Raw genomic sequence first — 14,706 nt, forward strand, 5'->3', positions numbered from 1 at the left:
AATTTGACGATCACTGCACCACACAGCCGATGGAAGGCATGACTAGAAAGAGACGCATCCCTCCAGCGGTCGATTTAATAAAAGGGCGTAAAATACGACTCACGCAGTTCATTCCATGCTGCATTTTACGCCCAAGCGGTTACAAAAAGGGATTGAGGATAAAATCAATGTCGATAAATGATATCAACTAGGTATTTAACCCGCGTCCCACGGGGGGGGGGGGGCGGGCTATTCATAGCCCTCTACCGTTTTTCTGCAATAACTTCCAAACCGCTTGACGTATCGACGCCAAACTTTCAGTACCTTTGTCTGCATCAATTTGACACCTTGTGTCAAATTATGAACTTCGTAGCTACCATAGGTCGGCCGGAAATGACGTCAGAGTGACGTCATGTTCGCCCGATTTCGACGCAAAACATTGAACCACGGCAATCGCTCCCAAGAGCTCAGTTTGTAAGCTAGATCCAATTTCTTTGCATGAGAATATGACTCAGAATAGACTGCGCTATCAAACTGCTATCTCGAATTTTCAAAATTTCGAAAATTTCGAAAATATTATAGAATAAAATTCAAAATTTATCATTTTATATTTTTCAGAAAGTTTTTGCCTTTTCGAAAAAACCGGAATATATGTGATAGAAAGCATGTTTATGACTAACATAGCAAGTTTCAGCTAAGTATTTTCAAAAATGGCTAAGTTAGTAAGTTATAGGTACGCATTATTGCAAAAAAATTCACAATTATTTTATTAATTTTTCAAATCAATTTTTCAGCACGTATTTGACATCGCACACCAATATAAATAGCACTATCGTGTTCCTGAGCTCAAACTGCATCCAATAGACACCTTTTTTGTTGAAAAATTTTAACGTCAAAATTTGACTTTTTTGACCTGAAAGTGACCTGACCTAAGCTAAATTCGACTCAAAATGACCTCGAATGACACAGACGACATCAAATTCGAAATTTATGGCCTAAATGGAACATAAACATGTGTCACGTGACCGACGCATGATATAATATTTCCGTGACCTGTGATGACCTGACCCTGACCTGAAAATCAAAGAACAAGTTTGGTACCCTCGGGGTATCTAGAACATCTGTTCACGAGTAAGGATAAACCAAAAATGAGCCTGATCTGACTTGTACCGCAGGGATTTATGTGTAGGTATTAGGGAAAATGAGCTGAGCACATATAGCAGAAATTACAATTCAGAAAAACTCAAAATTACGTCTCGAGAGAAAGGGTCCTAAAAAACTATTCTTCACTTGCAGGCTATAATTGAGAATGAGAGCCGGCCTAAAAGTTGTAACTCTCACGGCCAATACTCGGGTGCAAATGTGCGACTAGTTAACAGAAAAGGACAGGCGTGATAACTTCACAAGGCAAATACTATCTAATGGTTGTCAGACTCAGCAAAGATTGGTGCCTAGTCTTGTCCAAACAAACATTTTTTTTTTGTGTGTGTCTAAGTGATTATCGATCGACCTAACGCGCAGTGCAATTATCACGTAGTGAGCTTTAAAAATACGCTAACTTCCATCTAAATTTATTTGTCAGAGGACAAACACATCAATGAACAGTCACGACAGTCGGTAAGCGTTTTGGACGGGACTATCCTCAGATTCGCAATGAGCGCTTCCCCGCGACAATCACAATGGCACACTTGAAATGGAAGCTCGCTCATCGACCTCACCTTTTCTCACATCGCTATCTCGCATACACACAGACAAACTTACATACATTCACGCCAAGAACAGATCTCACGTACACCCACATCACGTCGAACACAATGGCACTGGAATACCCTTGGCACAATGGTTGGGAAATCCGTTTGATTTGTGGTGCAGTTCGGATCCGCATCAATATTCCATTGGCCTCAGGTTGAGAGAATACTGATGTCCGAGCCATGAGCACGGTATCGGACATTGTTCAGCAGGCGCGGATTTCAACCAATCACAGGACGCCGTGCAAATCGGCAGTGACTAGCGCTGAACACGCACTCGCACATGCACTCAAGGCCATACTTCACTCGCAGCGCTCAGATCTATCATCACATACTCATGAATCGAAAACACGCTGCTGTCAAACATAATTCAAACTTCAATGCTCTCACACTTGATCAATCACGACAGGCTGACTGGAAGTATTCTCACGACACATCATTTCAGTCGCATGTTTCGGAATTACATGCGTGCAAACACGGCACAACCGTCTCGTTCGCACCTTTCTCACGAGTCACAGCTGCAGGGCGAGCCGACAAACTTCCTTGATTGGATTCAAAGAATGTCAATAGGCGACAAAAAGTGCGTCCTGAATTGGATGTCACGCAATGGCGCTTTCAATGTAATGTGCGTAGTGATTCACTAGTCTGAGATTGAAGAAATATCGTTATGTTGAACATGATGCACTTCTGTGTGAGTATTAACAGGTGCAAATTTGATTCAATATCAACAAAAGTATTATGTGAACATATCATTCCCAAACACACCAAACGCTCTTTCTCAATCAGAATCACTCCTGAGCGACCCGCAAACCACCGTCCACCATTCATCTCACGCTCACCAGTCCAAGTGACACCGCTCTCAGTGCTCGTCGCTTAGAACGGCAGCGCGAACTCGATGTTGATGTCCTCGGAGCGCTCCTCAGGGCTGCCGTACTCGGCTGAGGGCGGCAGGTAGGCGCCGTTGGCCACGATCTCGAAGATGTTGTCGCTGCCACTGTCGGCTACCTCCGGCTGGGGCAGCTTGCGCGTGGTGGTGCGGTAGGTGGTGGTGGTCGGCCGGTAGGTGGTGGTCGGCGGACGGTAGGGCGCCGGCGTGGTACGCGGCCTATACGTGGTCTGCACCGTGGTACGGTACGTGGGCCGGGTAGTACGCGGGCGGTAGGTGGGCCGCCGAGTCGGCCGGTACGTCGGCTGGGGAGCAGGGGCGTAGGTGGGCTGGGGAGCAGGGGCGTAAGTGGGACGACGAGTGGGGGCGTAGGTGGGGCGACGGGGAGCGTAGGTCGGACGCGGGGCAGGGGCGTACGTGGGACGGGGAGCCGGAGCGTAGGTGGGGCGCGGAGAGGGGGCGTAGGTCGGGCGCTGGGTGGGCGGCTGGGTGGGCCGCGAGTAGCTGGGCCGCTGCTCGCTGGGCTCCTGCGGAGGCTCGGGCCTCAGGATGGACGGCTGCGGGCTGGAGCCGTCGCTCAGGTAGTCGAGGCACCGGTTCTGGCCCAGGTAGCACGGCTCCAGAGGACCGAACGACGAGATATCGAACGGCGACGCGCCGAAGAAGCGCGAGCAGCCCTTGGCGATGGAGCAAGGCGCGTTGATGGTCAGGTTGGTGACCTGGTAGTTGGGCCACGGATCGTCGAGGAAGCAGCACGTCTCGAAGCCGGCCAGACAGCCGATGTCGCGGCCGGTCGACTTGGTCGAGTACCGTCCCGGGCAGGTGCCGGCCGTGTAGCAGCCGCACGGCGGGTTCGGGTTAGCGATGCCGTTCGCAATATCACGCTTCAGCTTCTCCTGCTTGGCCTTGAAGTCCTGGATCTCGGCCTCAGTGGATCCGCTCAGCAGCAGCGCCTGGTGGACGGCCTCGGCCTCGGTGTCCACCTGCTCGGGGAAGTACTGCACGTGCTGGTCGGGATCGAAGCCCTCGGGGATGTTGAACGCCGAGCAGCAGCGCACCAGGCTCTCGTCCTTGCAGACGGGCACCTGGCCGAAGATCTGGACGTCGTCGTAGAAACTGTAGCGTCCGTAGTAGTTCGGGCAGGCGGTGGCCGTCCGGCAGGGACACCAGGCCGAGTAGAAGTCGGGGTCGGCCGAGGCGACCGAGGCGCCCACTAGCAGCAGCGCCCACGATACGGGCGACACCATCCTGAAACAGGGAGCGCCACCGAACGGTTAGTGGGGAGGCCAGAGTCCGACTGTGGTGCGGAGCCGTGGAGCGATACACTGCACTGGTAGACTGTGCCGCCGGGCGTCAGCGGGCATGGAGAAAATAGCGGAGCGGCGGTAGGTAAACACTGGATACTGTAAGCGAAATCGGGGTCTGGGAGTAAGCTCTAGCTTTCTAAAAACTGTAACACTGCTGATAATATTTATTTGGAAGCCCTGTTTCAAATGAGGCTAAAATTGTATGGAAATGCGTGGACACTTCTGTGAACAAAATATTTTGGCAAGAATAACAGTCCACACTCCTGATCGGATTCTTCTGAAGCATTAATTTTTGCATGAGTACAGCGTTCTCAATATTCCCGGTCCCTAACGCTGTAACATTGTATTGCAATTACTGACATTTTATTATAATGGAGTTCAGTTTAATTGCGTTAACAGTTTCTACAAAATGTGCATACAATCAGAAACCATCTGTTACCCTCAGTGCTCCATATCACTCGAACAATAGCCAATCTGTTACCAGTTCCATGTTCACTGTTCACCAATACAGCTGAATAATGAATATTGTTAGCAACGGGCAAACACTGCATGCAAAGCCAAGGTCAGAGCTGAGTGTTGGCTGCTATGCTAAAAAAGGATTTGTCTATTTGTCCGACCCGGTAAACCCATCCCTGGACACTCTCTGCCCACTCCTCTGCCTGGAGTGCTGAGTGCTGAGTGCTGAGTGCTGAGTGCTGAGTGGAGCACGTCAGCGTCTGAGGAGGCCACCGCACGTTGCCCATCAGCGCCGAGGGTCGCGGTTTCCCGTCACGTTCAGAATCGCATCAGGCCGGCCACTCGGGCCCGCTCCAGAGTTCCACAGAACCTTGGGTCCATCACCACACCTCAGACGCGGCTGGGGTGACAGTGCGCCGCCTGGACCGTCCTCTATGCCATATTCAACTGGGAATGTGCAGTGTCCTTTGTCCTGGAGGGCTGTGCCGGCTACTCAGAGAATACTAAAAGCACGGTTGCATCATTGTAATGGGGTGCAGTTTTCAGCTGATGCATGTAGTCAATACAGAAAACCAATTTGCTCAAGCCGTGCTGCATGTGGAATTTATGCGATGGCGATAAAATGGAACACGGTGTGATGGCATCGGGCCTGCAGTTGACCATGATACATGGCACAGGCATGCAGTTACTAGCCTGGCACATGGCGTGCAGATTAAACAAAATGAAGCTGTGCGACGTTCCGAAAGCGCCGGTGAGTAAATGTGAAACAAAAAATAAGCTGACAAAAAAAAAGCAGTATAGGCAAATGAACGGTAAATGGCCTCTTTATGAGCTTGGTACAAAAGAGGGATGGGTAAAAAGGCAAATCATGTTCTACAAAGTTAAAGATCACACCAACTGACCGATGTAGACCGTTTTTGGTTTCGTCCTTATTTTATGTGAAGCAATTCACTTAATAAGTTTATGATAAGCATAAACAACTTATTACTCCCTGATTTTAATTGAAGTACCGAAATTGATACCGCCTGAGCTGACTTTTGAATAAGTCTTCTGCCTGTTTTTTTATATGGTTTAGCAATTCATTAGTATCTGCATGACCAAATTTCTCTGTCTTTGGTAATCTGTCTTTCTTCTTTGGTGATTGATGGTCCCTGCAGATATGCTTCGGATCGAAAGATTCAGTGTGAAGAGAACAAATTTAATGAACATTCATCAACTAAAATAGACTTTTAAGCGTACGATTATATTGTTAAATGCGATGGATCACTTGCTTTTAACTCATCTTTCTGCTACGCATATGTAAGGTAGCTGATGTATTACCGTATATTCACTCAAGCTCTCAGGATCAGAGGTAGCTAATAGCTTCAAAGCCACTCGTTTATCTTCTGATTTATTCCCACGGCTGTAGCCAGATTTCAGATTGGCTCAGCTGATGTTCAGTGACTGTCTCATATTTCCATTTGCGGCGGTCGGCCGGCGGCGCTCGGCGCCGTCTGGCTCTCCCGGCTGACCTGAGACCCCATCCATCGGTCGCGCGCCGTGCAGCCGCGTCAGGGGAGGGGGGGGGGGCAGAGTGGGACAGTGACAAGGCCACAGAGCCGTCCAGCGACCTTGCAGAAGGTGTCGCACTGTCGCGCAGGTGTCTGCCGGCGGGGGGCGGTCGTCTGCCGCGCCGGCCCGCCGGTTCCGTATCCGCACGCGGCGCTGCCCTTTGACATAGTAACTGCTGTCGGCTGCGGCAGGTCCCCTCGGTGCAGGAGACCACACGTGTGGTCAATGGTCGTGTCTGGCGGGCCTACAGACGAACCCGTGTCCTCCGAGCCTTGTTCCCGGGCCGACAGGACCAGGAGGGGGAGGGGAGGGGCGGGCTCGATAGTGGACGCCCGGTTACGGCGGTCAGTAATTTAGTGGAGGTCCACACCCGGCCGACCGTTTCGCAAAGCGCCCTACATCCCTGCCCCTCCCTGGGGCGGGGCGGCCACCTTACGTCACGTGACCCGGCGCCGGACGACCGGACGGCATCACGTGACCGTCCGACGGGCCGGGGTCGGGCCTGTTGCTCAATCAGACCCTATCTAGGCGGGGATCTGCGTCTCCGAAACGCGACCACCGCGCCGCGCCGGACCGTGGGGGGCAGACGACCTTGAACTCATCAGCACCGGGGCGAAAATGGAGGCCAGCTCGCCGGTGAAGACATTCAGGACCGCCGGCGGTGGAATTTATGCAGCCTATGTGAGGTCGAGCGGTGTTGGGAAATGGATGACCACACGACGCGAGATGCCCAGGTGGTATTCATGAGATGAATAGGCGGTGGGCGACAGTCAATTAAATGAGGCATATTGTTGAAGCGCAGTGAAAACCGCTGATTGAAAGCAGGATTTATGGTAGCATTATTGGAATAGAAAAGATGGTATAACACTCTGAGCATAGTTGAGCACTTATGCGAGTACATCAGCAGATAATGCAAGTTCTGGGCTCTCGGCAATATCTGTCACGTCGAATGAAAACTGAGCCTGGCGACAGGTCTTACGCGAACCGGACGGCCGTTATTGGGTTCGCCTTTCTAATTCGGCGTGGTCGGCCGAGACGATATGGCCCCTGACGCAAGCTCTGAGGTGCACCGCGCCCTGCAGCCGTGCGGTCGAGAGTGCGGACCCTCTCATCCACCTCCCACGCACCATTTGTCCATTCACTGAGCGCGACCGTTCTCCACTCCGCTGCGTCACTTCAGAGCGGTCAAACACGGCGGCGCGCCGGGCCCGGCGACTGAGGAGCTGCCGGGCGACGGCACCTCTCCAGTGACCCGACCCAGCCCCCCCCCCCCGCGGACAGTGAAGGGTAATTGGTGTAACTGCTGGTCATCGTGGCACAATCAACTGATGGTAGCCGCGTGTCGCAACCTACAAGCCTGAGTGACTTGACGGACCAATGAACGATGGCAGCCGATAAAATACGGATGATTGTGTAACTAAGCGCGGATAAATGCTGATCAGAGAGATGGGAAGGGCTTCCGTCCGCTGCCCATGACAGTTACTCAAATGATTGAGTGATGTCGATGGCTGAGCCTGAGCAACTGAATAGAGACGGCTCAGGATGGTCGCTACTCGTTAGCTAATTTAGGGAGCCCTTCTTCTTTGAGCCTACTCATTGTTTGTTCACTTGGCGTTATAATAATTCTGAGCTTATTATTATTTTTCTTGATATTACGTTCTATGTATGTCATATTCCTTTTCATTTTGAGACCTACAATTTTGATAATAATTTGTGGGAGGTTCATTCATTGACCCACTGCAACTAGATTTACTTTAAAGTAAATCTAGGTGCAGAATTGAACTCTCTGATCCTTTGAAGCATTGGCATCTGTGTTTTGTTTACGAAACACTTCAATAAGAAATGTATGTCATTTATCAGTCATTTGTTCATCCTATTGCGTAAAAAACAAACTTTTCATAAACTATTAAAAACGTTTTTTGATCAAAATCGATTTGAGCTATACAAATCCAACTACATCCATGCCGCGGCTGAAGGCGTCAGCGTCAGCTAAAGTGTCGATAGATTTTGAATGAACGAATTTAAAGCCGGAACAATTCTAACCTCGGGCGAAAATTGATCAGGTGGCTGTTCTGGCCGTCGGTAGAGTTCCGTCCGATTCAATGTGATTTTGGTCCGGGGAGCCGCGCCGGCAGACGGTATTGAGCGCCGTGCCAGACGGGCCTTTTGAACGCGGCGGCCGCCGACGCCGGCTGATTTGTGCTGATTGGACACTAATCAAATGTGAGCTCAGACGCGGCCGGGCCGACAAATTGACACTGTAAAATGGCATGGCCAAACTACTGCCGGCTGATCGCAAAAATTAGGCCCAGAGCTCTGGCAATGGAAGGCAGCTTGGTGTTGATATATGTGAGATACGATAATAATTTAAGCCCAGTTTTTAAACACAGTGACAGTGCTAGCGCGATAAAGTACCTACCTATTTATGATTGTGATTAAAGGGACCCTCCCACCTTAACATTAGTTTTGAGTTGAGATAGCCAAGTTTGCGGCCAGGCTCAGAAACCACCATTTATCCTGGTCGCAACCCCCGCAGCTTTATGGTGTTCAAGAAATTTCTTCCCTTTACTTGCAGGGTGGGACCAGCGTGGTCCCTATCTCTTAACCATTACGGGAATCTGATGACGTCATCAGGCTTTCGAACGTCCGTTAAATGTTTGACTAAAACGTTTTGTAGCACGCGGTGGTATATGCTGCTTTGCGCGCAACAAATGCCGCACTTTCAAATAAAGTCGCTAGGAACAGCGGAGACCCCAAAAAGTAAACAAAAGTAAAAGTCTAATATCTTGAAAACCGGTGAATATTTTTCGATGAAATTTGGTAGATATTCGTTTTTGCTCTTTCTGAACCGAGCGACATCACTTTCATGCCAATTCATTAACTTTTTTGAAGGTGGGAGGGTCCCTTTAAAAGACACTCATCACAAGCACTTCAGTTGTCGTATGCAAACATGACAATCAGGTTTATGGGCTGAAAGTTTACTTAGTTTGCAATGAAGCATAATTTCGCTCGGCCTTTGTATAAGCGAATACTATCATGAAGATGTCATGAAATGTTCATTATACAAGGCATTTATTCGTCGTTATGGCGCACCCTCCAGAGCCACAAGGAACCAGTAAATCGCCCCTAGATCTGAAGAAGAAACGTATCTAATTAAATTTCACGGCAAGACTTGCATTAACCCTCGCATGTGTAGGGGGGGGGGGTCGGATGGACCCCCCCCCCATGGTTTTTCGCAAATAACTCGCGTAAAAAGCGGCCGATCGCGACGAAACTTTCAGTACCCTCGCATTGATCAATTTTACACCTACCCTGAAAATTTCATGACCCTGACCCAAATGACCTTTGACCTGTGACCTCTTTTCCGAGACCATGTTTGGCCGGAATCGCGATTTCGCGTATGTCGGCTGGCACTAGCCGCGTGTTTGCAAGCTTTTCGTGGTTTCAAACGTTCAAACATGTGATTTGATGTTACTCCCGTGTGTGTCAAGGTCACCTGAAGGTCAGGTCAGGTCATTGACCTTTGGTGACCTCGGGTGACCTCGGTTCACTTTTTCGAGTTTTACATGTTTCTAGGCTAGTTTTTGGAGCTGAATTCGAATTTAGCAACCATTTGAACATTTACGAAGTAGTTTTGGTGACTTCGTAACATGTTACGAAGCTGTCAGAGGCGGTTGACACGTACTACGAATACCCGTCACGACGCCTACTGGTTGACCTGACCTGACCTGACCCGACCTGGTCTAAATGCTTCAAGACATCATCTGTGATCAAAACTAACACGATATTCGTGATCAGCACCCCGAAAAACCCCTTAGCAGCCACACTTTACGACTTTCTAACAGGTCCCGATTTTCCCGACTTTGGGTCATTGACCTGACCTGGAAGGTCAACCAATGACCTAGGACCTTAAAATTGGGTATCATCGGCTTCCTCTCGTCACGGGCAACACGCTCGTTTTTTTCGCGAAGCTCTAGCTCGATCAGGGGCCAAACGGCAAGGGGGGGTCCAACCGACCCCCCCCCCCTACACATTAGAAGCTGGCAAACGCCGCACACATGCGAGGGTTAAACATAGTGGTAAAATGTGACCAGCGATTTATATGTACATGCAGTTTGATTTTTTAGTTGCTTTTTAGATGGTTTCTTATTTTAAGTTAAACACCAAATTGAATCATTTGACTATTTATATGTGTGTACAGCGAACAAGTACCACTGTAACATTATCTCAAGTGAAGTCATATGTAGGTCTTTGCGCGGATTCGCGAACATCATTGGATGAATTTTACAATAAATCATAAAAGAGTTCAAAAATCCGGGTGCTAGAGAAATTCAAAATTGAACAAGGACTACCATTTTTTTTAATTCAACTATTTCATCTTGAATCAGTGTGTAAAGGACTGTCCGTTTAGACCCTCCCAACCCCCATGCCTCAGCAGCGGCTCCGCTGGCACCACACCGGTCTCTGCGGGGCTCACCTGGCGATTGTTGGCGAACGGCGCGGTCGGACGGGCTCTGCTGGCTGACCTTTCCACACTGAGACGGCACACCTACTGACACGGGTCACGGCGAGCGCCACGCTTTAACACGTGTCGCCGCTGACGTCACGTACTGCACGTGGTGGCCGCGCCCTGCCGCCGGCGACGCGACGCGGTCGAGCGGGACGTCGCGGCCGGCAGACGGGTGTGACCTGCCTGAGGGGTGTGACCTGCCTGAGGGGTGTGACCTGCCTGGGGGACAGAGGGGTGTGACCTGCCAGTGGGGTGTGACCTGCACGATGGGACAGACGGATGTGACCTGCCTGAGGCGGCCGGCAGAGGCATGTGACCTGCCCGAGGGATGTGACTTACGCGGGGGGGGGGGGGGACAGAGGGATGTGACCTGCCTGAGGGCTATGACCTGCCCGAGGGAATCGGCAGAGGGGTGTGACCTGCCTGAGAGGACAGAGGGATGTGACCTGCCTGAGGGCTATGACCTGCCCGAGGGAAATGGATTGTAACCTGCTCGAGGGAAATGGATTGTGACCTGCCCAGGAGGACTACCAGCCGTCAGGGGGATGTCCATCTACCTCCTATTTTTATCTGCGTGTTCGCTTTTGAACACTTACCTGAGAGCATAATTTATTTATTATTTATTTATTTTTCGGTTCACCCGACAACCACAAACAAGTGGGCATTACGACGTGAACTGAAAAAGCACAGATAAAAACACTGCCTCGCGCAGTTCGCACATTTCATATCATAATATTGTTAATTAAAGGGATGCAACCTCCATATCAATAATCATAACCTCCATATCATATCAATAATCAAACTTAAAGGGATGCAGCCTCCCGGATGGGACTGCCAGGGATTGTCACGAGGACTATTTGTCTCAAATAGACTTCACATCCTCGCCTTTTGTCTGATGATGATGCAAAATGCATCTTTATCAATTAGACGCTGATCTAAATGTCATTACTTGTTTACACCTCTCCACGTAAGGAACTAAATCGATCATGTAGAATGCAAATGATATTAAGGACGCGAATAAAAGGGAACGCATAAAGTTCCTCAGCGTTATTATTCCAAGGTGGAATCAGAAATGAATCGATCATTCATTTGCATTCCAAACTGGCGATTCTTAGCAAACTCTGCCGTTCGAGGCTCGTCGGCCGCGGACGCATTTTTCAGCCACTGATTGATAAAATGGTTTCGGCGCCCTGCAGCAGCTCACGTCAGCAAAGATTTGTCACGGCTGTTGGGTGTCTTCCCGACGTGTTATGTGGCGCTTATCGTTCTGCTTATCCCCAGCGCATACTCGCCGCGGCATTATGCCGAGCACCGGGTTCGGATTAGTGAGGAGAGGATTAGCATCCCTCCCTGACCTGCACCAAAACCTGCTCCAGCCAGTGTCGTCCCATGAGCAGACCAGAGGTCAGTGTCCCTTGCATATATGTTTGGATGACAACCCGTTCGGTTTACATCAACATCCGTGCTGCTCTCCGGCTTCGCTTGGTCGTTGACTGGGAAGACATTCAATTATTCATTGGAAGTGAGATTTTTAACAGCTGATTTGCAAGAGTGGTGCTCGTATGATATGTGGTTTGACGATAGGCTGAAAATGTCATGCAACCGACGAGTACATTAGGATTCGTTACACAAAAATACTTCTTTATTCGTGTTTTATTTACTCTACGCACTGTTTTATAATATGTGACCAGAGCACTCTAAATGAACCTGAAACTGAAAGATTGGGGCTATCACTGAAGGGTCACTGTCAATATCTTCATATCATAAATTTATTTCAGGGTTGTATTAGAAAATAATGTATGAAGAGGCTTTGCAGCGCAAACGGACAACTTCTAAGAAACACAAGCCGTTTTCACGACGGCCATCTGGTACACATTTGGGTGCAGATTTGGTGCATATTTGGTCAAACTAAGTTCATTGCGTTTCTTAAAAGTTATCACTTGGGTTGCATTAGTTGCTTATATGCCTGATTTTTTCAAATATTAGACATTATTTTCGATTAAAACACTGAAATAAATTCGTGATATAAAGACATTCATTCTAAAAGAGATTTAGTGCAGATTTGGTCAAATTAGGATATTCGCCAGATGTAAACATTGATTCACCGTGAAAACGGCTACAATGAAACTAATTTGACCAAATCTGCACATAATCATTTATACGCGTTGGAATCATGTAGGTATGTCGAGATATGGAGAAACAAGCGTCTAGCGCCCTCCTGTGCTGGTCAATCAATAAGGCAACCTGCATAGCGGTTATCACTTTTTCGCGTTGATCCCAACTGCTCTAAATATTCGTAGAAAAGTGAGTAGACCGCCTACCAGGAGACGAGGCCAACTGTGCCCAATCGCCTTGTCTCGGGTCAACCGATGAGTTAAGAGGTTTGTTCAAAATATCTTAGAAGACTTCGAAAAGAGATACAGTAATCATCATTAAAGGTGTTTTTGCTTACAGCTACTTGCCAGCTTACGTGAAGGTAAAAAACGAAGCTAACTATTTGCTTGACTAGCGCAACCTGAGTGTCGGTTCATTGTATAATCATATTTTATCTTTATTGTTTTCTTGTATCTCATCTTAGTCTTTCTTATCCTAGTCTCCGAATCTCGACAGAAGTTAAGCCCCGAAAAGTCTTTTATTTTAAAAGCTACATCAGTACGGAAATGTGCAGATACAACCCCCACACATTCACACCTCCCTTCACCGCAGCTCCTGTAATACGGCGCAATATCAACCAACCATGTCCTATTAGCACCCAACGCCCGCTCAGTGGCTAGCTTATGTGCAAAGTGTTGCGGTGTTTATGTGGTAACTCGGCGTGTCCATCTCAAGTTGCAAGTTGGAGCATTACATCGCGGACGTTTTCCGGCTCCCACGTGAACCCCCTCCCTCCCGTCGACCGCCGAGTTACCCACGATCGGACCGTCGCCGGCCGCCGGCGCCGGCGCCCCCAGCCATCACCGACCGCCGTCTCCAGGTGTGGTCTCGCGTGCGGTCCCGTATCTGCCGATCGGCCCGGCTGAGTTTGCCGTGGTGCAACTACCTGGCGTTGCAGCTGTGCGGTCATCGAGCCCGGTGCTCCACTGTAGCCGTATACCGGCGGCAGAGCGGAGGGCCGGGACTGGCGCTCCAGATCAGCCAGAGCTGTTGCGTCATCGGCCACCGCCCGCGGCTATGGACGAGGCGTGACGTCACGCCGGTCAGTCCGGTGGGGAACACCTTGAGTGGGGATGAAGGACGGGGGCACGGGGGTGGGGGAGCGGGTCACCCGATTGGGACAGCGCAGACGGCCTAGAACGACCTTCAGTCCGGGTGCTTAAAAGTGTTCGGCGCACATTTCCTCCTCTTGTCTCTGTGTGACCTATCGTTTGTGGCTTATTCCTAACGGGAAAACTCACTATCCTTGGTTCTGCGCGTTTATAACGAGGAAAAAGAGATGTCCTTAAGTGTTCAAAATCATATATCACAAAATATCTAGGCATATCTTCTCAGCATAAACCTTTTTTTGTCGGGGAATGGCAATGCAGCTGAAGAACATGAAAAGGCATTAGTGGGATCACATGGATATGTCATTCATGGAGTCATGGTGAGATGGCGGGAAAATGAAGTGCAGTTTTCATTGGAAGATGATGATCCGTGATCATGTCGCTGGATGCTCTTTGCTCATCGCTCATGGTTTGTAAAACATATCGAAATGTAAAGCAAAAAAAAACGAGAAATTGTAGGTAGGATTTACCCGAGTGTAAAACTTTTTTTACTTCCAATTCAAATCAAAGTTATACCTATGACACGAATCTTGAGTAAAACTGAACACTTACCATCATCAACCCAATGCAACTATTTGCGGAAAACGATGCAATGGCCTTTGGCAGCCTAGTAACAGCGTTTTCACGGCACCCACGTCGGGCAGTGCCCATCTCCGCGTGACCCGACCTCGCAGCCGCCCCTGAACACCATCACCCAGAAACAAGACCGGTCTCTTTCGCCATACGAACCATTATCGAGCGGCATTCCACGTTCCGTGTGGCCAGGATTCCAGGCCACGGTTTATTGTAGACGGCTCCGCCACCCTATCCTTCATCGGTGGCTCCCTTGGTTTGACCACGAGCTCCCGTAAGCTCGACAGCAGCCGGCTGTCGATAAGTTGCACCCGTAAATTTGCGTGATGAGCCATCTCCATGCGAATGTGTCACGATACACCTTCCCGTTAGCTTGCCGTGAGCCATGGCCCCTGAGTTTAGACGGCCGATAGAGCCGCTCAGACATCCCGTT

The 14,706-nt window shown here is 49.5% G+C and overlaps 1 protein-coding gene across 1 annotated transcript; it reads right to left on the minus strand.

The window, feature by feature from the left end:
• Positions 1-1,538: 1,538 nt before the first annotated feature.
• Positions 1,539-10,655, minus strand: LOC122393447 (extensin-like). Its single transcript, XM_043389463.1, has 2 exons — positions 10,405-10,655; positions 1,539-3,861 (listed from the first exon to the last, which is right to left on the minus strand). Exon 2 carries the CDS (start codon positions 3,858-3,860, stop codon positions 2,601-2,603), a length of 1,260 nt encoding a protein of 419 aa, XP_043245398.1. The 5' UTR covers position 3,861; positions 10,405-10,655; the 3' UTR covers positions 1,539-2,600.
• Between the last annotated feature and the right edge of the window lie 4,051 nt (positions 10,656-14,706).

This window comes from Amphibalanus amphitrite, unplaced genomic scaffold, assembly GCF_019059575.1.
Source record: "Amphibalanus amphitrite isolate SeventyFive unplaced genomic scaffold, NRLGWU_Aamphi_draft 000535F_arrow, whole genome shotgun sequence".
NCBI lineage: Eukaryota > Metazoa > Arthropoda > Thecostraca > Balanomorpha > Balanidae > Amphibalanus > Amphibalanus amphitrite.

Excerpts from the sequence above, each read along its gene's own strand:
- LOC122393447 (XM_043389463.1), bottom strand. The coding sequence starts at position 3,860 with ATGGTGTCGCCCGTATCGTGGGCGCTGCTGCTAGTGGGCGCCTCGGTC.